Source organism: Oncorhynchus tshawytscha, linkage group LG12 (genome assembly GCF_018296145.1).
Source record: "Oncorhynchus tshawytscha isolate Ot180627B linkage group LG12, Otsh_v2.0, whole genome shotgun sequence".
Lineage (NCBI taxonomy): Eukaryota > Metazoa > Chordata > Actinopteri > Salmoniformes > Salmonidae > Oncorhynchus > Oncorhynchus tshawytscha.
In genome coordinates this window covers 13,764,410-13,789,142 of record NC_056440.1, presented here as the reverse complement: position 1 = coordinate 13,789,142, position 24,733 = coordinate 13,764,410, and the positions used below count along the sequence as shown (strand labels likewise).

The window sequence follows — 24,733 nt, the reverse complement described above, 5'->3', positions numbered from 1 at the left end:
CTACAGGGGCTACATGCAGTACATGACATAATCCATTCTTCTGTTTGCTACATGGTCTCTCTCTTAATTCTAATGGGAGATAAAGCATGCGTCCCAAATGGCCGCATATTCCCTATAGTGCCCTGGTCAAAAGTAGTGCACTATATAGGGAATAGGGTGCCATTTGGGATGCAGATAAAGGCCTGTAAAAAGGGAAGAACTTGTTCAAAAGAGTGTGGAGGAGGCTGGTTCTTTTGATGAATGACTTAACGTGTAATACAAGGAAAGTGACTCATGCTTCTTCACCCTGCCAAAGAGTAATTACAGTAATATAACCGGATCAATGTACCTTCTTAACATCCACCCGGCTAACGCTATTAAAACTTGTACTTAAAAAACAGAGCATGGGTTCTGGCCGTGGTCAACAGTAGTGTATAGGGGGCCATTCGAGATACACTCTATGCCATCTAGGTAGTTGGAAATGAAAACCATGATGTCAGCATAGTACAATGGTTTTACGGCTTAATGTGGATGCATTGCTATGTATCTACAGATTCAGAAAATATTAGGATATATTGAAAGAGTGAGATGAGATAAGATTACAGATTTATATACACTGAATAAAAATATAAACACTACAATTTTAAAGATTTTACTGAGTTACAGTTTATATAAGGTAATCAGTCAACTGACATAAATAAATAAATGTGGCCCTAATCTATGGATTTCACATGACTGGGAATACAGATATGCGTCTTTTGGTCACAGATACCTTAAATAAAAGGTAGGGGGGAGGATCAGAAAACCAGTCAGTATCTGGTGTGACCACCATTAGACTCATGCAGACTCATGACACATCTCCTTCACATATAGTTGATCAGGCTGTTGATTGTGGCCTGTGGAATGTTGTCCCACTCCTCTTCAATGGCTGTGTGAAGTTGCTTGATATAGGTGGGAACTGCAACACTTTGTCGTACATGTCGATCCAGAGCATCCCAAACATGCTCAATGGGTGACATGTCTGGTGAGTATGCAGGCCATGGAAGAACTGGGACATTTTCAGGTTCCAGGATTTGTGTACAGATCCTTGCGACATGAGGCCATGAATAATCATGTTGAAACATGAGGTGATGGCGGGGGATGAACGGCACGACAATGGGCCTCAGGATCTCGTCACGGTATCTCTATGCATTCAAATTGACATCAATAAAATGCAATTGTGTTCGTTGTCCGTAGCTTATGCCTGCCCATACCATAACCCCATCACCACCATGGGGTACTCTGTTCACAATGTTGACATCAGTAAATCTCTCACCCACACTACGCCATACATGTTGTCTGTCATTTGCCCCGTACAGTTAAAATCAGGATTAATCCGTGAAGAGCACACTTCTCCAGCGTGCCAGTGGCCATCGAAGATTAACATTTGCCCACTGAAATCAGTTATAACGCCGAATTGCACATTTAATTCACATTTTAGAGTGACCTTTTATTGTCCCCAGGAAAAGGTGCACCTGTGTAATGATCATGCTGTTTAATCAGCTTCTTGATATGCCACACCGGCCAGGTGGATGGATTATCGTAGAAATGCTCACTAACAGGGATGCAAACAAATTTGTGCGTAAAATTTGAGATAAATAAGCTTTTTTGTGCATATGGAACATTTTGGACTCTTTTATTTCAGTTCATGAAACATGGGACCAACACTTTACATGTTGCGTTTTATATTGTTTGTTCAGTATAGAATCAGACCAGGTGTGTTTGGTTTGGGATAGTTTTGAACACACGATTTTGTCATTCATTTTGCAAGCGTCATCTCATCAATGATGTAAATATGTAGGAGTTACCCTGTAATACAGATTCACTGTTGTTGACTACATTATTCACACTCTCAAATAGATTGTGTATCCACCACATAATGCATCCATTATCCCTGGTAGGTGTACAACAATAGTCCCTGAGTTCTACCAGAGGATGGGTGGGTGGACGTAAATGCTTCACATGGGAACAGACTGAGCCTAATTACTAAAGGACTCTGGTTTAATAAGCCATCTGAATGGAGTTCTTTGATGCTTCATTGCGCCCCTTCTTTTTCATAACTATCATTTGTGACGACAGCTAAAAGTACCTGACATTTTCCTGTGTAGTGACTAACTAAAGCCTAGACCACTGCACTTCTACTGCACAGCCAACTAAGATGTGAGTGCCAAATGGCTACCTATTCCCTACACAGCGCACTACTTTCGACCAGAGCCCTGTAGGCCCTGGTTAAATGCAGTGCACTACATAGGGAAAAGGGTGCTATTTGGGATACAGCCAAGGTCCTCTACCCTTACACTTCATTCACACAGACTCAGGCTTCTATTTTTCTACCAGTCAGTCCAGAGCCCTGTTAAGAAAGACTGGAAGTCTATACATGTTATGAAGTTTGTTCAATGTGGGCAATCAAGTAAATTAGCTTTAATGGAATTAGGGAATGTGATTATTGCATTGCATGTCCTATTTCATGAATTGAGTTGTGTTTGTGCTTTTCTAATAACCAATTTCTGTGTTCATGTAAGTGCCTGATTGAACAGATCCTCACTATCTGTATGCCCAGAACCTTGTTTTGAGAACGAAAGGTTATCTCCCTTTCAAGGTCACAGCTTGGAGAGAAGAAGCCTCGTGAGGTATTGGTCTGTCACATGCATGAACCAAACATGAATGAAGAATTCATTATGAATGAGGAACAAGCTAAATCCTGCCTATGTTATGTGTCTGTAAGCTGTATATAAGAGATCTAACAGGAATGCCTCGATGTTATGTTCTATGGTGCATCAAGTTTGTAGTAACCTCCCCAGTTAACTGTTAATAAACAATGATTCCTTTAAGATTGACATTGAGTGTCCCTGTGTAGGATTTCCACAACAGACTTATTATGTTTTCTTCAACAAAAGTAAACATCACCATTCTTACCACTAGATCTTCTTTAGTTTAACAGGTTTACATGATCATGGAGGAAGTAACAACCATATAAGAGTATAACAGTGGTTCACATTCATTCACAGCAGTTGACAGTAAGTAGAAGAGGTGAAACACTTTAAGTTTGACCTGTTGGTCAAATGCTACCCAGTATGCCCACTCTATTCCCTCTGAGTGGATGGAAAATGTCCGTGGCTTGGTCAGGCATGCAGCAAACCCAATGATGTAGTCCTTCATCAGACAACCACAGAAGCACACCAAGAGATGACATGCTGCATCGTCTCCGTACTGATTCTGATGAAGGCCGTTGACAGCCGTCATCATTTTAACTTAAATAAAGTATCAAGTTGTTAACTGTGAGCAAGAGTTGAGCCTATTCCTTTTTTGATAGCAACAGGGTCATCCGATCGATGGTTGAGGGGGCCTCTCCTTCCCGGTAGGCAAAAAGGCTGGGGAAGATGCCAATGTTACCAGCACAGTGACCCTCCTGCCACTCTTCATTGACTGGCAGACAGGGGGGGAGAGAGAGGAGGCTCATTATTCAGAGTAGGAGGTGACATACTTACTGTTCACTTAAAACACACAACACTTAATCATTTCTCCCGTTCCGTTACCTTCACTGAGAATGTCAATAGTGTCTCCCTCGCTGAACTCCAAATCCTCTGGTCCCTCAGCTGCATAGTCACACAGTGCCACCATCTGGTAGAGAATGGTACAGTTGGCCAGAGGGTCCTCGGTCTGACAGAGAGAGCAGAGGAACACACAGGTTAGCTTTCACTCAGCAGTTAGCCACACATTCCATTGAGGCATTTCAGTTCAAGATGGGTCTGTGCTACATACACTGTGTTGTATAACACACTGTATTACTTCTACAGCTAATATAAGGACAGGAGTAGAAACTGACACATAACAGTCCAAATATTCCAATGTACTTAAAAAGGGGGGTGTTACAGGTGCCCTAAAGGGACAAACTAGAATATCAATACACAACATATTCCCCTTTACTTTTCATGCCTCATAAGGAAAAAGTAAATATTCACTGTTTTGAATATTTTTTTTTTTTTTAACATAACTGCTCTCTTAAGGTAAATAAAATCTTTTTTCAGAATAACCTTTTCTGAACTAGGCAAAGAGGGTAGACTGCCTCAGTTCCCAGACTGGATCCTAGGGTGTATTCTGCCCCAATGTCGGAGGTTAGTCTGAACTAGGGAAAGAGGGTAGACTGCCTCAGTTCCCAGACTGGATCCTAGGGTGTATTCTGCCCCAATGTCGGAGGTTAGGCTGAACTAGGGAAAGAGGGTAGACTGCCTCAGTTCCCAGACTGGATCCTGGGGAGTATTCTGCCCCAATGTCGGAGGTTAGGCTGAACTAGGGAAAGAGGGTAGACTGCCTCAGTTCCCAGACTGGATCCTAGGGTGTATTCTGCCCCAATGTCGGAGGTTAGGCTGAACTAGGGAAAGAGGGTAGACTGCCTCAGTTCCCAGACTGGATCCTGGGGAGTATTCTGCTCCAATGTCGGAGGTTAGTCTGAACTAGGGAAAGAGGGTAGACTGCCTCAGTTCCCAGACTGGATCCTAGGGTGTATTCTGCCCCAATGTCGGAGGTTAGGCTGAACTAGGGAAAGAGGGTAGACTGCCTCAGTTCCCAGACTGGATCCTAGGGTGTATTCTGCCCCAATGTCGGAGGTTAGGCTGAACTAGGGAAAGAGGGTAGACTGCCTCAGTTCCCAGACTGTATCCTAGGGTGTATTCTGCCCCAATGTCGGAGGTTAGGCCGAACTAAATATTCAACCTTTCTGTGTGTCATCTTTCTCTTGCAGGGTAATGACAATGTACAGGTGAGTCTACAGTCACATTGTCTGAGTCTGAGTGGTGATGGTGTATGCCCAGACTGGTGCCCAACATTACCCTGAGTGGGCACTCTGGCTGGTTCGAGTGAGTCTGGAGCACTTTCCACATTTATAGGTTGATGCAGTGGATGTTCAGGTGATGCCTCGTAGTCATGGTAGGTATCCAGTAGCTGTTTCGTCTTTGGAGGTCTCAGGAGGTCGAGCCACGTGCAAAGCTGTCTTTTCATCATGGCTGACACAGGTGCCTCTTTGATTGTAGCATGGGGGGGCGTTTCTGTAGGTCAACAGGTAGGTGGTTCTGTAGGTCAACAGGTAGGTGGTTCTGTAGGTCAACAGGTAGGTGGTTCTGTAGGTCAACAGGTAGGTGGTTCTGTAGGTCAACAGGTAGGTGGTTCTGTAGGTCAACAGGTAGGTGGTTCTGTAGGTCAACAGGTAGGTGGTTCTGTAGGTCAACAGGTAGGTGGTTCTGTAGGTCAACAGGTAGGTGGTTAAGGACCCGTTCCCTTGTGATGATTTTAAAGCTTGATTCATCGTCTGGACCAATCTGTCAGCGAGGCCGTTTGTTGCAGGGTGACACGGCACTGACTTGATGTGCTGAATTCCATTTGCTTCCATGAATGACCGGAACTCTTCAGATACCCATTGTGGTCCATTATCGCTAACGACTTGAGTCGGCAGTCTGAAGCGACTGAAGATTGACTGTAGCACTTCGATGGTCCTCTCCGCTGAGGTGCTCTTCATCACTGTGACCTCAGGCTATTTGCTGCGTGCGTCAACTACGACTAAGAACATACGATCCTCCGGTGGGCCTGCATAGACTATGTGGACTCGTCCTTGTCTTGGCCTTGTCTTCGATAGCTGCGTCCAAACCGGGCCACTAAAAGTAGCTGTGTGCAATCTCCTTCATTCACACCATGCCACAGTGCCCTGAATGGAGTTCAAGCGCCTTATGTCTAAGTGGCGGCGGTATGGTGATTCGAAAACCCCATAGCAAGCATCCAAACTGAACTGTGTGCTCATTTCTCCTCCTTCAGTCTGCGAGTGTTCAGTGTGTGTGACAGGGAAGGGAAGCCTTGAGAGGCTGTCTTTATTGCAGTGCTGCTCAGACTTTCTGGACTTGATATCGTACTGGTGAGCAGATAACAGTAATGCCCATCGCTGCATGCGGATGGCTGCAACTGATGGAATGGCGGTGTTGGGAACAAAGATGGAGGTGAGGGGTCTATGGTCCATCAGCACTGTGAATCATCGGCCAAACAGAAACTGATTAAATTTCATAACTCCAAACACGATGGCGAGCGATTCACCCTCGATCTTTACTTAAGGTAAGTTTTTACTTAAGGTCCGTGATTTGAAAGCAATTGGCCTTTCTTCCCCTGATGGCATGATGTGTGAGACAACAGCACCAACGCCATAAGGCGTACAGTCCTTTGGGAGTCACTGTGGTCAACAGTTCTTGTGACTCTTGGTCCACATGCATCTGTTGATAGGCCTGACATAAGTCTATCTTACTGAATTTGTCCTCCAGCTAAACCAGAAAAGAGCTTGTCAATGAGGGGTAGTGGATCTTTTTCAGCAGTCAAGACTGGGTTAATGGTGACTGAAATCACCACAGTCTGAGTGATCCATCTTTTTGTATGACTGGAACAATGGGTGTCGCCCATTCACTAACATTCACTGGATCCAATACTCCACTCTCAACTTGTCTGTTTAGCTCAGTTTCAATTTTTGGTTTTATGGCGTATGGGACAGGTCTAGCGTTTAACTGTCCTTCATACTGCCAAGTTCTCCTTTGAACACATCCTTGTGTTTCCTCAATATCCCTTGTAGGTTTGTGTCCTCTTTTGCAACCATTTGAATTTCCTGACAGTTTAGTTTGATCTTTTCCCTGCCATGTGCGTCCTAGCGATGCTGGATGGTTGCCTTTCACGTTGTAGAGACGTAGCATTACCTTCTGTTTGTTGAGCTCAACTGTAACAATCACGCTTCCTCTCACTGGAACAATCTCACCGAAGATAAAGAACACAAACGTGAGAACGTTTCATTCTCATCGCCAGTTGTGTTGTATAACACACTGTATTACTTCTACAACTAATATAAGGACATGAGACGGGAGTAGAAACTAACACAGGCATTGTTTAATGCCTTTCACAGGACAAAACATTCCAAGCATTCCAATGTACGTAAAAAGGGGGGTGTTACAGGTGCCCTAAAGGGACAAACTAGAATATCAACACACAACACATTGTATCATAGGTCATTGTCCCACATGGCACCCTATTCCGTCTGTAGTGCCCTTCTTTTGACCGGAGTGCATAGGGTAGCCCAGAGCCCATAAAGGGAATAGATAATAAAGCATCTGACCTTTCCATTTTGTTAACGATGGAGGAATCTTTCAAATACTTTAAGCGCTTGTTTTAGTCTGCCTGGAGTGCTAGATGAACAGGACTTGCACTTTAGCGACTATTCTATTGTGCCTGTCAAACTAAATCAAGCCTAGTAAGTATTTAAAAATGATTTCAAATAGTATTTGAACCTAGGGGTGATGGAAAGTATTTCAAACAGCACATACTAAACACTGGTAGCTAATGATTCCCTTATCACAGTAAATGATCTCAAGGAAATCTAGATGTTTTTGTTCCGAACAATGTACCCACTCAGGTCTCCTAACATAAGTAGTTTAACAGGTATTGGCAGTATTGACTGAATGGAAATGGAGAAAACTCTGCAGAACACTCACTGAAACCTCTTGCTTTTCCCCAGCCAGCCAGTCTGTCAGGAATTTTGTGTAAAAGTAGAACAGGACTTACACAAGTTCCATACGTTTTGGCGCGGCCATCAGAGTTTTTTAAGAGGTCATTTCTTCTTACGAAAATCATTCAGGTCATTCTGACATGCTGAGGCACAAAAGCTAGTCTTAAATAGTCCAGAATATATTTTTACCTGACAACTTCTCCCTCCCCGGGGCTTTGCATTGACTTAATCAGGCCAAATCATCAGCATTGTATTACATCTGACACTTGAAAATTATGAGTCATAAAATAAATGAGAAATTATCCACAATTCCATCTGCCTAGTGTACAGTATGTAAACCCATCTAGAAGCAACTAGAAGTACAGCACAACATACTGGATTATGTCAAATGGTCCTTCTTCCAGTCAGGCTGACACCAGTGGAGGCTGCTGAGGGGAGGACGGATCACGTGCGTTGAAGATGTTGTTCCCATAGCAACGATTAAAACATTCCCAAACCAGAAACCGTGGATTGATGACAGCATTCCGTGAAACTGAAAGCCCGAACCACTGCTTTTAATCAGGGCAAGGTGACCGGAAACATGACCGAATACAAACAGTGTAACTATTCCCTCCGCAAGGCAATCAAACAAGCTAAGCGTCAGTATAGAGACAAAGTAGAATCTCAATTCAACGGCTCAGACACAAGAGGTATGTGGCAGGGTCTACAGTCAATCACGGATTACAAAAAGAAAACCAGCCCAGTCACGGACCAGGATGTCTTGCTCCCAGGCAGACTAAATAACTTTTTGCCCGCTTTGAGGACAATACAGTGCCACTGACACGGCCCGCAACTAAAACATGCGGACTCTCCTTCACTGCAGCCGACGTGAGGAAAACATTTAAACGTGTCAACCCTCGCAAGGCTGCAGGCCCAGACGGCATCCCCAGCCAAGCCCTCAGAGCATGCGCAGACCAGCTGGCTGGTGTGTTTACGGACATATTCAATCAATCCCTATCCCAGTCTGTTGTTCCCACATGCTTCAAGAGGGCCACCGTTGTTCCTGTTCCCAAGAAAGCTAAGGTAACTGAGCTAAACGACTACCGCCCCGTAGCACTCACTTCCGTCATCATGAAGTGCTTTGAGAGACTAGTGAAGGACCATATCACCTTCACCCTACCTGACACCCTAGACCCACTCCAATTTGCTTACCGCCCAAATAGGTCCACAGACGATGCAATCTCAACCACACTGCACACTGCCCTAACCCATCTGGACAAGAGGAATACCTACGTGAGAATGCTGTTCATCGACTACAGCTCGGCATTTAACACCATAGTGCCCTCCAAGCTCGTCATCAAGCTCGAGACCCTGGGTCTCGACCCCGCCCTGTGCAACTGGGTACTGGACTTCCTGACGGGCCGCCCCCAGGTGGTGAGGATAGGCAACAACATTTCCACCCCGCTGATCCTCAACACTGGGGCCCCACAAGGGTGCGTTCTGAGCCCTCTCCTGTACTCCCTGTTCACCCACGACTGCGTGGCCACGCACGCCTCCAACTCAATCATCAAGTTTGCGGACGACACAACAGTGGTAGGCTTGATTACCAACAACGACGAGACGGCCTACAGGGAGGAGGTGAGGGCCCTCGGAGTGTGGTGTCAGGAAAATAACCTCACACTCAACGTCAACAAAACTAAGGAGATGATTGTGGACTTCAGGAAACAGCAGAAGGACCACCCCCCTATCCACATTGATGGAACAGTAGTGGAGAGGGTAGTAAGTTTTAAGTTCCTCGGCGTACACATCACAGACAAACTGAATTGGTCCACCCACACAGACAGCATCGTGAAGAAGGCGCAGCAGCGCCTCTTCAACCTCAGGAGGCTGAAGAAATTTGGCTTGTCACCAAAAGCACTCACAAACTTTTACAGATGCACAATCGAGAGCATACTGGCGGGCTGTATCACCGCCTGGTACAGCAACTGCTCCGCCCACAACCGTAAGGCTCTCCAGAGGTTAGTGAGGTCTGCACAACGCATCACCGGGGGCAAACTACCTGCCCTCCAGGACACCTACACCACCCGATGTCACAGGAAGGCCATAAAGATCATCAAGGACAACAACCACCCGAGCCACTGCCTGTTCACCCCGCTATCATCCAGAAGGCGAGGTCAGTACAGGTGCATCAAAGCTGGGACCGAGAGACTGAAAAACAGCTTCTATCTCAAGGCCATCAGACTGTTAAACAGCCACCACTAACATTGAGTGGCTGCTGCCAACACACTGACTCAACTCCAGCCACTTTAATAATGGGAATTGATGGGAAATGATGTAAAATGTATCACTAGCCACTTTAAACAATGCTACCTAATATAATGTTTACATACCCTACATTATTCATCTCATATGTATATACTGTACTCTATATCATCTACTGCATCTTTATGTAATACATGTATCACTAGCCACTTTAACTATGCCACTTTGTTTACATACTGCCGCTCTGTACCATCACTCACTCATATATCTTTATGTACATATTCTTTATCCCCTTACACTTGTGTCTATAAGGTAGTAGTTTTGGAATTGTTAGCTAGATTACTTGTTGGTTATTACTGCATTGTCGGAACTAGAAGCACAAGCATTTCGCTACACTTGCATTAACATCTGCTAACCATGTGTATGTGACAAATAAAATTTGATTTGATTTGATCATCATAATGGCTGGAACGGAGTGAATGGAATGGCCTCAAACACATAGAAAGCAGGTGTTTGATGTATTCGATGACATTCCACTTATTCCACTCCAGCCATTACCACAAGCCCGTCCTCCCCAATTAAGGTGCCACCAACCTCCTGTGGCTGACAAACATTTTTCTTCAACCAACTGGAGGACAGATGTACTAATTGTTTGGACCTGATGACTTCAGAGAAATACATTGTATTATCTTAATGTTCATTTTACCTTTACATGTGTTATTTGCGACAGAGATAAAGAGTTACACACTCAGATAAAAACACAGATGAAGTCAGAGCCTTTACTCACCAGCTCAGTAGGACTGTCCACCGTGGATGGGTACCTGGGTGGCGGGGTGGAGGTGGTTGGTAGGTAGGAGGGTGGAGATGCCTCTCTATCAGGCCTCTCTGCAGATGATATATAGCACAAGATTTAAGAGGCTGAACACTTGTACAATAATCAGTGAGTGTAAAATGAACACATTTATAGTTCATGGGGCTGGTAGAATGACGACTGTTACAATATGATTTAAAGCACTTTGAGATTCTTTGTGTAATGAAAAAGACTATAATAGTTCAATAATAACAATCATTATTGTTATTTAATTAACATAAAGGTGCTTTAAAGGTTAAGATGGATGCTGGCATGGCCTAGCTCCACCCCCTTGGTGTCTTGCATTCTGCCAGTGGGGTTAAATGAGGTGAGCCTACCCTGTGGAGGTTCTTCGTGGCTAAGCTGGCTCTGTGGGCGAGTGGGCGGCTTGAGCCCCGGTGGGAGGGGGATCCCACTGGGAATACTCTGTGGAGGACACAACCAGAGTAGTCAAGGTAACACCGCTCTCTGTGCCTTCCATTACAGCAGTGAAACATCCAGACAGGCTGGGCTTATAATTGCTATTCCTCTTGTGACACCTCATCCACTCATTGTTAAAATCCAAGGGTATTCAACAACCCTGTCTGTCCTTCACAGTGTTAAGCAGGTGCAGCTTTGATACACATGAATAGGTCTACAAATGTTTTCACTGTCTGTGGGTAGAGGAGGAGAGTTAAAATACAGCTCTGTTAAGCATTACTCTAAAACTGAACATTGAGAGAACAACCCAGATGAGATTAAACACCTGAAGTTACTGGATTGTCACATTCTGTTCAGCACTATGGAAATAGCTACATTGTCTTAGTAAAACATACAAATGTGATGAAATTAGAAACTCTAAGAATAAGATAGAAAGCCTTACTTTATTTTTTTTTCTGCCTTTGGACTTGTTGACATCCACTGGGTCCAGCAGGGTCATGGGGAAAAGTCCTTTCTAATCCACGAAAGAGGGGAAAAAAGGGAAGATGAGTGATAAATCAAACATTTTTACGGCATAGATATACAATCGTACAGAAAGAAGGCGGGTCCAAAATAAAAGGAGTTGGTCTTGCTGTGTTAGGAAAGGGGAGATGTAATGACATGGCTATTACTGATACAGCCAATGGAGGGGGTGGGGGCAAGGGACAGACAACTAGGGGACAGCAGAGCCTCTTGTGGAATGTGGAAGTATTGCATTATTCTTATGTGCTTTCTAATTCATTTATAGAAGATCCTAGCTAGTTGCTACTATACAATACAACTTTATTGATCATACATTACAGCAAACAACAGAAATGTGTCTACTGCTCAATCCTCAACCCTCCCAGACAGCACACATTATTTACAGGTGTATGGAGTTAACCCCCTCTTTACAGGTGTATGGAGTTAACCCACTCTTTACAGGTATATGGAGTTAACCCCCTCTTAACAGGTGTAGGGAGTTAACCCCCTCTTTACAGGTATATGGAGTTCACCCCCTCTTTAAAGGTATAATGAGATAACCCCCTCTTTAAAGGTATAATGAGATAACCCACTCTTTAAAGGTATAATGAGATAACCCCCTCTTTACAGGTATAGGGAGTTAACCCCCTCTTTACAGGTGTATGGAGTTAACCCCGTCTTTAAAGGTATATGGAGTTAACACACTCTTTACAGATATAGGGAGTTAACCCACTCTTTACAGATATAGGGAGTTAACCCACTCTTTACAGGTATAGGGAGTTAACCCACTCTTTACAGGTATATGGAGTTAACCCACTCTTTACAGGTATAGGGAGTTAACCCCGTCTTTACAGGTATATGGAGTTAACCCACTCTTTACAGATATAGGGAGTTAACCCACTCTTTACAGGTATATGGAGTTAACCCCGTCTTTAAAGGTATATGGAGTTAACACACTCTTTACAGGTATAGGGAGTTAACCCACTCTTTACAGGTATAGGGAGTTAACCCACTCTTTACAGGTATAGGGAGTTAACCCACTCTTTACAGGTATAGGGAGTTAACCCACTCTTTACAGGTATAGGGAGTTAACCCACTCTTTACAGGTATAGGGAGTTAACCCACTCTTTACATAGGTATAGGGAGGTAACCCACTCTTTACAGGTATAATGAGTTAACCCACTCTTTACAGGTATAGGGAGTTAACCCACTCTTTACAGGTATAGGGAGTTAACCCACTCTTTACAGGTATAGGGAGTTAACCCACTCTTTACAGGTATAGGAGTTAACCCACTCTTTACAGGTATAATGAGTTAACCCACTCTTTACAGGTATAGGGAGTTAACCCACTCTTTACAGGTATAGGGAGTTAACCCCCTCTTTACAGGTATAATGAGTTAACCCCCTCTTTACAGGTATAGGGAGTTAACCCACTCTTTACAGGTATAGGGAGTTAACCCACTCTTTACAGGTATAGGGAGTTAACCCCCTCTTTACAGGTATAGGGAGTTAACCCACTCTTTACAGGTGTAGGGAGTTAACCCACTCTTTACAGGTATAGGGAGTTAACCCACTCTTTACAGGTATAGGGAGTTAACCCACTCTTTACAGGTATATGGAGTTAACCCCGTCTTTACAGGTATATGGAGTTAACCCCTCTTTACAGGTATAGGAGTTCTTTACAGGTATAGGGAGTTAACCCACTCTTTACAGGTATAGGGAGTTAACCCACTCTTTACAGGTATAGGGAGTTAACCCACTCTTTACAGGTATAGGGAGTTAACCCCCTCTTTACAGGTATAGGGAGTTAACCCACTCTTTACAGGTGTAGGGAGTTAACCCACTCTTTAAAGGTATATGGAGTTAACACACTCTTTACAGATATAGGGAGTTAACCCACTCTTTACAGGTATAGGGAGTTAACCCACTCTTTACAGGTATAGGGAGTTAACCCCCTCTTTACAGGTATAGGGAGTTAACCCACTCTTTACAGATATAGGGAGTTAACCCACTCTTTACAGGTATAGGGAGTTAACCCACTCTTTACAGGTATAGGGAGTTAACCCACTCTTTACAGGTATAGGGAGTTAACCCACTCTTTACAGGTATAGGGAGTTAACCCACTCTTTACAGGTATAGGGAGTTAACCCACTCTTTACAGATATAGGGAGTTAACCCACTCTTTACAGGTATAGGGAGTTAACCCACTCTTTACAGGTATAGGGAGTTAACCCACTCTTTACAGGTATATGGAGTTAACCCACTCTTTACAGGTATATGGAGTTAACCCCTCTTCTTTCAGGTATATGGAGTTAACCCACTCTTTACAGATATAGGGAGTTAACCCACTCTTTACAGGTATAGGGAGTTAACCCACGTCTTTACAGGTATATGGAGTTAACCCACTCTTTACAGGTATAGGGAGTTAACCCCCTTACAGGTATATGGAGTTCTTTACAGGTATAGGAGTTAACCCTCTCTTTACAGGTGTAGGGAGTTAACCCCTCTTTACAGGTATATGGAGTTAACCCACTCTTTACAGGTATATGGAGTTAACCCCCTCTTTACAGGTATATGGAGTTAACACACTCTTTACAGGTATATGGAGTTAACCCCCTCTTTACAGGTATATGGAGTTAACACACTCTTTACAGGTATATAGGGAGTTAACCCCCTCTTTACAGGTATATGGAGTTAACCCACTCTTTACAGGTATAGGGAGTTAACCCACTCTTTACAGGATATGGAGTTAACCCACTCTTTACAGGTATATGGAGTTAACCCACTCTTTACAGATATAGGGAGTTAACCCCTCTTTACTTTACAGATATAGGGAGTTAACCCACTCTTTACAGATATAGGGAGTTAACCCACTCTTTACAGATATAGGGAGTTAACCCACTCTTTACAGGTATATGGAGTTAACCCCTTTACAGATATCTTTACAGGTATATGGAGTTAACACACTCTTTACAGGTATAGGGAGTTAACCCACTCTTTACAGATATAGGGAGTTAACCCACTCTTTACAGTTAACCCCTCTTTACAGGTATAGGGAGTTAACCCCCTCTTTACAGGTATATGGAGTTAACCCACTCTTTACAGGTATATGGAGTTAACCACACTCTTTACAGGTATATGGAGTTAACCCCCAGGTATATGGAGTCTTTACAGGTATATGGAGTTAACCCCCTCTTTACAGGTATATGGAGTTAACCCCGTCTTTAAAGGTATATGGAGTTAACCCACTCTTTACAGGTATATGGAGTTAACCCCCTCTTTACAGGTATATGGAGTTAACCCACTCTTTACAGGTATATGGAGTTAACCCCCTCTTTACAGGTATATGGAGTTAACCCACTCTTTACAGGTATATGGAGTTAACCCCCTCTTTACAGGTATAGGGAGTTAACCCACTCTTTACAGGTATAGGGAGTTAACACACTCTTTACAGGTATAGGGAGTTAACACACTCTTTACAGATATAGGGAGTTAACCCCGTCTTTAAAGGTATATGGAGTTAACCCACTCTTTACAGGTATATGGAGTTAACACACTCTTTACAGGTATAGGGAGTTAACCCCAGGTATAGGGAGTTAACCCTCTTTACAGATATAGGGAGTTAACCCACTCTTTACAGGTATATGGAGTTAACCCACAGGTATATGGAGTTCTTTACAGGTATATGGAGTTAACCCACTCTTTACAGGTATATGGAGTTAACCCACTCTTTACAGGTATATGGAGTTAACCCCCTCTTTACAGGTATATGGAGTTAACCCACTCTTTACAGGTATAGGGAGTTAACCCCCTCTTTACAGGTATAGGGAGTTAACCCACTCTTTACAGGTATAGGGAGTTAACCCACTCTTTACAGGTATATGGAGTTAACCCACTCTTTACAGGTATATGGAGTTAACCCCTCTTTACAGGTATATGGAGTTAACCCACTCTTTACAGGTATAGGGAGTTAACCCACTCTTTACAGGTACCACTCTTTAGGGAGTTAACCCACTCTTTACAGGTATATGGAGTTAACACACTCTTTACAGGTATAGGGAGTTAACCCACTCTTTACAGGTATAGGGAGTTAACCCACTCTTTACAGGTACCCACTCTTTACAGGTATATGGAGTTAACCACTCTTTACAGGTATAGGGAGTTAACCCACTCTTTACAGGTATATGGAGTTAACCCACTCTTTACAGGTATATGGAGTTAACCCACTCTTTACAGGTATAGGGAGTTAAACTTTACAGGTATATGGAGTTAACCCACTCTTTACAGGTATATGGAGTTAACCCACTCTTTACAGGTATAGGAGTTAAGTTAGGTATAGGGAGTTAACCCACTCTTTACAGGTATAGGGAGTTAACCCACTCTTTACAGGTATATGGAGTTAACCCACTCTTTACAGAGTATAGATATGGAGTTAACCCCTCTTTACAGGTATAGGGAGTTAACTTTACAGGTATAGGAGTTAACACTCTTTACAGGTATAGGGAGTTAACCTTTACAGGTATATGGAGTTAACCCACTCTTTACAGGTATAGGGAGTTAACCCCCTCTTTACAGGTGTATGGAGTTAACCCACTCTTTACAGGTATAGGAAGTTAACCCCCTCTTTACAGGTGTATGGAGTTAACCCACTCTTTACAGGTATAGGAAGTTAACCCCCTCTTTACAGGTATATGGAGTTAACCCACTCTTTACAGGTATATGGAGTTAACCCCCTCTTTACAGGTGTATGGAGTTAACCCACTCTTTACAGGTATAGGGAGTTAACCCCCTCTTTACAGGTATAGGGAGTTAACCCCCTCTTTACAGGTATATGGAGTTAACCCCCTCTTTACAGGTGTATGGAGTTAACCCCCTCTTTACAGGTATAGGGAGTTAACCCACTCTTTACAGGTATATGGAGTTAACCCCCTCTTTACAGGTATATGGAGTTAACCCACTCTTTACAGGTATAGGGAGTTAACCCACTCTTTACAGGTATAGGGAGTTAACCCACTCTTTACAGGTATATGGAGTTAACACACTCTTTACAGGTATAGGGAGTTAACCCCCTCTTTACAGGTGGTACTCTTTACAGGTATAGGGAGTTAACACACTCTTTACAGGTATAGGAGTATACAGAGTTAACCCCTCTTTACAGTTAACCCCTCTTTACAGGTATAGGGAGTTAACCCACTCTTTACAGGTATAGGGAGTTAACCTACTCTTTACAGGTGTAGGGAGTTAACCCACTCTTTACAGGTATATGGAGTTAACCCCCTCTTTACAGGTATAGGGAGTTAACCCACTCTTTACAGGTATAGGGAGTTAACCCACTCTTTACAGGTATATGGAGTTAACCCCTCTTTACAGGTATAGGGAGTTAACCCACTCTTTACAGGTGGTATAGGGAGTTAACCCACTCTTTACAGATATAGGGAGTTAACCCACTCTTTACAGGTATAGGGAGTTAACCCACTCTTTACCGGTATAGGGAGTTAACCCACTCTTTACCGGTATAGGGAGTTAACCCACTCTTTACAGGTATAATGAGTTAATCCACTCTTAACAGGTGGTATAGGGAGTTAACCTACTCTTTACAGGTATAGGGAGTTAACCCACTCTTTACAGGTATAATGAGTTAACCCACTCTTTACAGGTATAATGAGTTAACCCACTCTTTACAGGTATAGGGAGTTAACCCCCTCTTAACAGGTATAATGAGTTAACCCACTCTTTACAGGTATAATGAGTTAACCCACTCTTTACAGGTATAATGAGTTGACCCACTCTTTACCGGTGTCTCTCAGCTGTCCATCATGTATGACCATGGCCAGTCCATCTCTGTCTGAAAAGAAACACTATGGCTCCCCCAGGCACCGTCAGCTGCCCAGGGGCTTGGGACATGTAGGGGTTACGCAGACGCATGTAGCGAGATTCCCTAAGGGGAGGCAAAGCCAGCATTCGAAGTGAAGGGTTAAGATGCACACTATCATGATTATCTCACTTGCGTTGCAGTGAGTTATTAAGAACCCCAATCAACATTGCAGAAAAATAAACACATCATTTCACTCATGTACATTTATCATCAATGTTTCGGTCAGAGACCTTTGTCTTAAGAAGATGTTCCTCATACCACCATATTAACCATGGATATCTTTTTTTGGATTCAAATATCAGTTCTGAGCTTATTTTCTTCTGGTGTCCATGACCATGAGAGAATAATTACAGGATTTGTTCTGCTCCAACAACATTCAAGTTTTGGAACATAATTGAAAGTCAATGTGAATAATTTGAGACACATACAAGGTGTACTTCCAATGCTATGTGGTCTTACATTGGTCCTGAGAGGTTCAAATCCTGAGAGGTTCAAATCCACCAAAGTCATCGTTGGGAATCATTGAGGAAATTACCTGAAACCACAGGAAGAGGCCTGATTCGATTGACACACACACACGGACACACAGGCAAGCACACACACAGAGATATGTCACTATAAATATGTCCCAAATGGCACCCTGTAACCTACATAGTGCATTAATTTTGACCAGATCCCATAGGGCCCTGATCAAAAGTAGTACACTATATAAGGAATAAGGTGCCAATTGGGATGTACTCTATGTTACTGTGCCTCTGTACATCAGTGTGGTGTGGTTTTACTTAACCATTGGTTTGCCCAGGAAGTCTCTCTCTCCCAGCTGTTCTACGTTCTGTTTCCTGGGCCGGAACACCTCTCCCTCTGGCACCCGGAGGACGGGCAGCACCTCTCCCTTCTGGGGGTGGAGACACACACAAAGAAAGAGAGAGAAAGAAAAAGAGAGAAAGAGAGAAAGAGAGGATAATTCAGGACCGAGAGAAATGCAGCCACGCTGGACAGAACATACCACACCCTGCCAATGTCAAAATATTATGTGACGTTAGAGACAGGAGTTTTTCCATACCATGTGCCTTGATCAGTGAGAAGAAAAAAAACTTATGCCCTATGTAGGGAGAATTCAATGTTTGTTTGTGAATGTTGTTTTATACTGTGTAAAGCCACCTCCACGTTCAGTCCTCGCCCCCCTCCTCCTTTCTCCTGGGAGGCTGAGAGCAGGATGTCTCTGGCTTTGTCCAACTGGTTCAACCTGGAGTGGACAGCTGCTGCGTTATACAAGACCTGGACAACCACAGAGAAACATAACGTCTGTCTCAAATGGTACTCTATTCACTATGTAGTGCATTACTTTTGACCAGAGCCCTAGGGGACAGTGTACTAATAACCCTCTCCATATCAAATGTATTTATAAAAACCATTTTTACATCAGCAGGTGTCACAGAGTACTTATACACAAAAACAAAAAAACTGCCTAAAACCCCAAACAGCAAGCAATACAGATGTTGAAGTTTGGAGGCTAGGAAAAACTCCCTAGAAAGGCTGGAACCTAGGAAGAAACCTAGAGAGGAACCAGGCTCTGAGTCCTCTTCTGGCTGTGCCGGGTGGAGATTGTAAGAGTACATGGTCATTAAGCCCAGATATGATTACACAGAAAAGTAATACTCAACAACTGCCCAAGACAGAGCATTAATAAAACAAACGCAATAACCATATTTGTTCTAGCTGATATATTTTTTCCTGAATCTAATCCCTATAGTCATGTCCAGAGAGACAGACACATATTGGTTAGCCCAGTTTGAGACAAACACAGCCACAGCTGTACATGCCCTGGGCTAAAAATATGAAATATGCCTCATCTTCACTATGAAGTAAATCTCCTAAACTTATTTCCCTTCATTCAATGAGGCTTTGTCATACCCACCAGGTGGGTTATCTGGCTTTTGGACCTCACAATGGAAGTGTTGACATAATGGAACTGGGGATATTCTCAGTTGTTCTTTTGTCAAATGCATCCCAAATGGCACCCTATTCCCTATATAGTGCACTTATCTTGACCAGAGCCCTATTATAGCAGGTCCCATAGCCAAAATGAGTGCCCATTAAAGAGAATAGGGTGCCATTTGGGATTCATCCTTAAAGATACACTCCAGTCTCCTTTTCACCTCATTAATCACCTGATTTACCTAACAAAAGGCTCATCTCAGAAGGTGGTCCAGTTATTTCATGACATATCATGCTCCTCTATTTTTCCCACAAGCATGGAGGGAGGCCGATGACATCAGACCAACTCCTTGAAGATTGCAGTTGTGTCTAAAAACACTATTTTGCTCAAAATTACTTGTTTTGCCCTTAAGTGTGTGAACATTACTGTATTTATACTTGGGATATTGTTCAGGAAAAGGTTTTAAAAAATAGCTGGACTACATATTTAACTCAGATATCTGTCACCATTTGGAGCAATGGGCTATATACATTTGGATTGTCACATACATCTTGTTTCATCGTACTGTACTCCACTTCTGGTACATGGTGTACACCTGTAAGGTGCATCTATAACACCTGCAATGTGCAAGTACATCTATACCACTGTGGTGTAAGTCTACATCTATAACACTGTGGTGTAAGTCTGTTGTACCTGCCAGCTGTAGAGCTTGTAGCGTAGCCCCAGCTGTCTGTAGTCAATGACCACGTTCCCTCTCATGTGTTTCTGAGCCGAGATACAGTCATTCAGAGCCGCCTGCAGAACACACACACACACACACACACACACACACACACAGAGAGTGGGAGGGAGAGAGGGATGTCAGATATAATGGCTGCCTTGTGTAATCTAAAACATGAATAGACAGCCATTTTCCTTCATATGTTAATCGATGTCTAAACGCTGTACATACACATTGACCTGTACATCCTGTCGTTTACTTTAATAAAGGAGAGAACAACATCAGATGACAGAAGAGGAACCATAACGTTGTACAGTGATCTCTTTACCTGCTAGCCATTATGAGTGTTCCAGCTCTTTGGAAAAAGCCAACTGCAAGTCGCTCATCCTTGGCTATGGTCTGGTCTAACGCCTTCACAGGGCGACAGATAAATATTAGACGCACTCACATACACACACAAAGAAGTCCTTTCAGAGATTGATCAGTCACTCTTGACAGCAGTCCTCCAGACTTACCTGGATGGCAGGCTCCAGCTGCCCCAGGGCAAGGTGAGCCGAGGCAGTCAGAAACAGAGTACGGGAGGTAGGTTCAGTGATCTGGTTCAGTTTAGACAGGGCTCCCTGCCAGTCTCTGGCATCCACTGCCTTCACTGCTTCATCCCACAACCACAGCAGCTCTGTGTACAACATCGTCCTGTGATCGGAACATTTCTTTATATATATTTATTTTAAAGTTGTACCTCAAAAAAGTTAGGACAAGTGGGGATCAAAATAACTGTATACACATGGCACTTTTTAAGAGGCAATCTGGAATTGGTAAATACACTAAATAAGACTTTAAATACATTATATATAGCCATTGTAGTTTATATAGCTCCTTTGTTGCTTTTCGAATCCCAGATAGTCCCTTTAAACAATTACCTTGTCATGTCTGAGTGCAATGAAGAAAGTAACTAGTTTACTATGACAAATTGTAAGCCTACAGTGTAATAACTGGGGTGGTATCCTTTATGAATGAAAACACAACAAAGAAAAACATTTAGTTGCTCTTCATCATACTCAGCAAACACAGCATGGAGATTTAGACAGAGTGACTCTTAAAGAGTATCCAAGCCTTTCATACATAATTAAATATCTACTCAAACAAATATTAATGATGTGAAAAATAATCATCTCTACTTACAGGTGCTCCCACACTAAAAACATAAACAAAAGGAAAGAAGTTTGATGTTAGAGAGTCAGGGAGATTCAAACCTATTGTCAAAGGTTCCTGGAAAGGTATGCCAGCTTAGCACCTTCAGTCCCGCTGTGAGGCTGCAAGCTGTGGGTGCAGTGAGGAAGTCACCACCCTGCACTACAAGGAAGTCCTCCTCCCTTGCATTTCCTGCAAACAAGGAATGCACCAGGGATGGGTCTCAAATGTCACCCTACACCCTATATAGTGCATTACGTTTGACCAGAGCCCTATGGGTACCCTATACAGTGCAATCGGAAAGTATTCAGAGCCCTTGACTTTTTTTCACATTATATATATATATATATCTGCAGTGAGGCATGATAGAGAGGCATCTCCACCCTCCTACCTACCAATATTACATTTACATAAGTATTCAGACCCTTTACTCAGTACATTATTGAATCACCTTTTGCAGTGATTACAACCTCGAGTCTTCTTGGGTATGACGCTACAAGCTTGGCACACCTGTGTTTGGAGAGTTTCTCCTATTCTTCTCTGCAGATCCTCTCAAGCTCTGTCAGCTTGGTTGGAGGAGCGTCGCTGAACAGCTATTTTCAGGTCTCTCCAGAGATGTTTGATCGGGTTCAAGTCCAGGCTCTGGCTGGGCTACTCAAGGACATTCAGAGACTTGTCCCGAAGCCACTCCTGCATTGTCTTGTCTGTGTGCTTAGGGTTGTTGTCCTGTTGGAAGGTGAATCTTTGCCACCGTCTGAGGTCCTGAGCACTCTGGAGCAGGTTTTCATCAAGGATCTCTTTGTACTTTGCTTCGTTCATCTTTCCCTCGATCCTGACTAGTTTCCCAGTCCCTGCCGCTGAAAAACATCCCCACAGCATGACGCTGCAACCACCATGCTTCACTGTAGAGATGGTGCCAGGTTTCCTTCAGACGTGACACTTGACATTCAGGCCAAAGAGATCAATCTTGGTCTCATCAGACCAGAGAATCTTGTTTCTAACAATCTGAGAGTCCTTTAGGTGCCTTTTGGCAAACGCCTGTCATGTGCCCTTTACTGAGGAGTGGATTCCGTCTGGCCATTCAATCATAAAGGCCTGATTGACAGAATGCTGCAGAGATAGATGTCCTTCTGGAAGGTTCTCCCATCTCCACCAAGGAACTCTGGTGCTCTGTCAGAGTGACCATTGGGTTCTTGGTCACCTACCTTATCAAGGCCCTTCTCCCCGATTGCTCAGTTTGGCCTGGCAGCCAGCTCTAGGAAAAGTCTTGGTGGTTCCAAACTTCTTCCATTTAAGAATGATGGAGGCCACTGTGTTCTTGGGGACCTTCAATGCTGCAGAAATGTTTTGGTACCCTTCCCCAGATCTGTGCCTCGACACAATCCTGTCTCTGAGCTCTACAGACAATTCCTTTGACCTCATAGCTTGGTTTTTGCTCTGACACGCACTGTCAAGGTTGGGACCGTATATAGGCAGGTGTGTGCATTTCCAAATCATGACCAATAAATTGAATTTACCACAGGTGGACTCAAGTTGCAGAAACATCTCAAGGATGATCAATGGAAACAAGATGCATCTAAGCTCTTATTTCGAGTCTCATAGCAAACGGTCAAAAATATTTACGTAAATAAGGTATTTTATGTTTTTTATTTTAAAACATTTGCAAACAAAATAATAATTACAACTGATTTCGCTTGGTCATTATGGGGCATTGTGTGTAGATTGATTGATTGAATCCATTTTAGAATGAGGCTGTAACGTAACAAAATGTGGAAAAAGGGAAGGGGTCTGAATACTTTCCGAATACACTGTAAACAGAGTTGGGCGGATTGCTTGAGATTTTTTATCCGTGCTGATTACAGTTACATGACACAAAGTAATCAGTAACGTAATCCCTGGGATTACTCTACATGAGTAGCTTAATTCAATTACTTTGGATGGAACTGAATATTTTCTAAGTTCTTTAAACCTATTTTAATATTTAGTTTTCTTTTGTTCTAGAATTTATTTCTCAATGTAATGAACCTCGGCATTGACTTCTTTAAAAGTAGACTTGAACACCATGTTAAAGATTGTAAAGTAGCTGCACAGATTTGTTCATTTTCAGCACATTATAAGGAGGGATATGATGTAAGACTATTCTATGTTCTGTACAGCAGCATGCTCAGGCCCATCCCTTGGAACATGGAGCACCCTAAAGCTTTCCATGGATTTGATGAGTATCAGTAGTGATGGGCACCAACATGGAAATTCTGTAGCCTATCCATACCAGTTGCATTTTTTTCTATACAAAAGGAGGAGACGTAAATGGACAGTATGCAGGATAGGGGTTTAGGAGCTTGTGCGCTTATTTTGCCGCTGATTAAAGGAGACTGAGAGGAACGGATCTGCCAGCCTGGACTCAGGGGTAGACGTAACATAGTAAATGTAAATCTGGGACACGCCAATTAGAATGATATGTTACATTTCATATGTTATATATGTGGATGTCCATCATCCATTTCGCATGATACTGCATGGTAAGATTTACAATTCGTATAATATGTTACCAATTGCAATTTGTTGTGGGGAGGATTAGCTAACATGCGAAGTATTTGCAAAATAGCTATAATGTAGTAAGTAGTTGCAAAGTTCCTGATTAGATAAAATGCTAAAGTTGTCCGTGATGAGATTCAAACACACAACCTTTGGGTTGCTAGATGTTTGCGTTACCTGCCCACCTATCCACCCCACCCACCCTACCGTTTTTGCCTTAAGTAACCATCTGTCTTATGTAACCACAACATATCATACTCATTTGAGTGTCCCGGATGAACATTTACTATGTTACGTCTAATCTATGAGACCAGGCTGGACATGCACAGGTAGGTTTATGAGAACTCTATGTAGTCCAGTCTGCTGTTTGTCCGCAAAACATTTTATTTTTATTTGCCCAATAGAAATTCATGTTTTAATTGCTGTTTGCAACTGTTTGGACTAATGTTTACACTCCTGGTGTGAATGTTATGTAAGCCTATCCTTTTCAACCAGTCTGAATATAATCAAAAACCCATCCACGCCTCTGATGGCCCATCAGCTAGAGACTGAGGTGGGACCATGTCAGAAAGTCTATGCACTAAACAGCAGCATCACTGAAGCGTATCAAATTGTAATATTGATATTAGATGAAGTAATCCATAATGTAATCAGCTGTTTTTAAGAATGTAACTGTAATCCAATTACACATGATACAATTTAAGAAACATAATCCCTGTTACATGTAATCCGTTACTACCCATCCCTGCCTATATAGCACATTACATTTGACCAGAGCCGTAGAGTGAACTAAATAGGTTGTGGAATGGAATGGTGCCATTTGGGACAGTGATAATGGCACGTACACAATCACTTTTCACATGCAATTACAAAGATGTGCTGATTCCCACAGGGAGAGATCACTGAAGGTACACAAT

General features: G+C 43.0%; 1 protein-coding gene across 1 annotated transcript; it reads right to left on the bottom strand.

Annotated features, from left to right (window-relative positions):
* Window positions 1-1,655: 1,655 nt before the first annotated feature.
* Window positions 1,656-21,769, bottom strand: LOC112262584 (NADPH oxidase activator 1-like). Its single transcript, XM_024438212.2, has 11 exons — window positions 20,606-21,769; window positions 20,419-20,501; window positions 20,063-20,164; window positions 18,592-18,708; window positions 18,218-18,325; window positions 17,890-17,965; window positions 11,497-11,568; window positions 10,973-11,060; window positions 10,572-10,669; window positions 3,555-3,678; window positions 1,656-3,444 (listed from the first exon to the last, which is right to left on the bottom strand). Exons 6-11 carry the CDS (start codon window positions 17,938-17,940, stop codon window positions 3,314-3,316), a joined length of 564 nt encoding a protein of 187 aa, XP_024293980.1. The 5' UTR covers window positions 17,941-17,965; window positions 18,218-18,325; window positions 18,592-18,708; window positions 20,063-20,164; window positions 20,419-20,501; window positions 20,606-21,769; the 3' UTR covers window positions 1,656-3,313.
* Window positions 21,770-24,733: the final 2,964 nt, after the last annotated feature.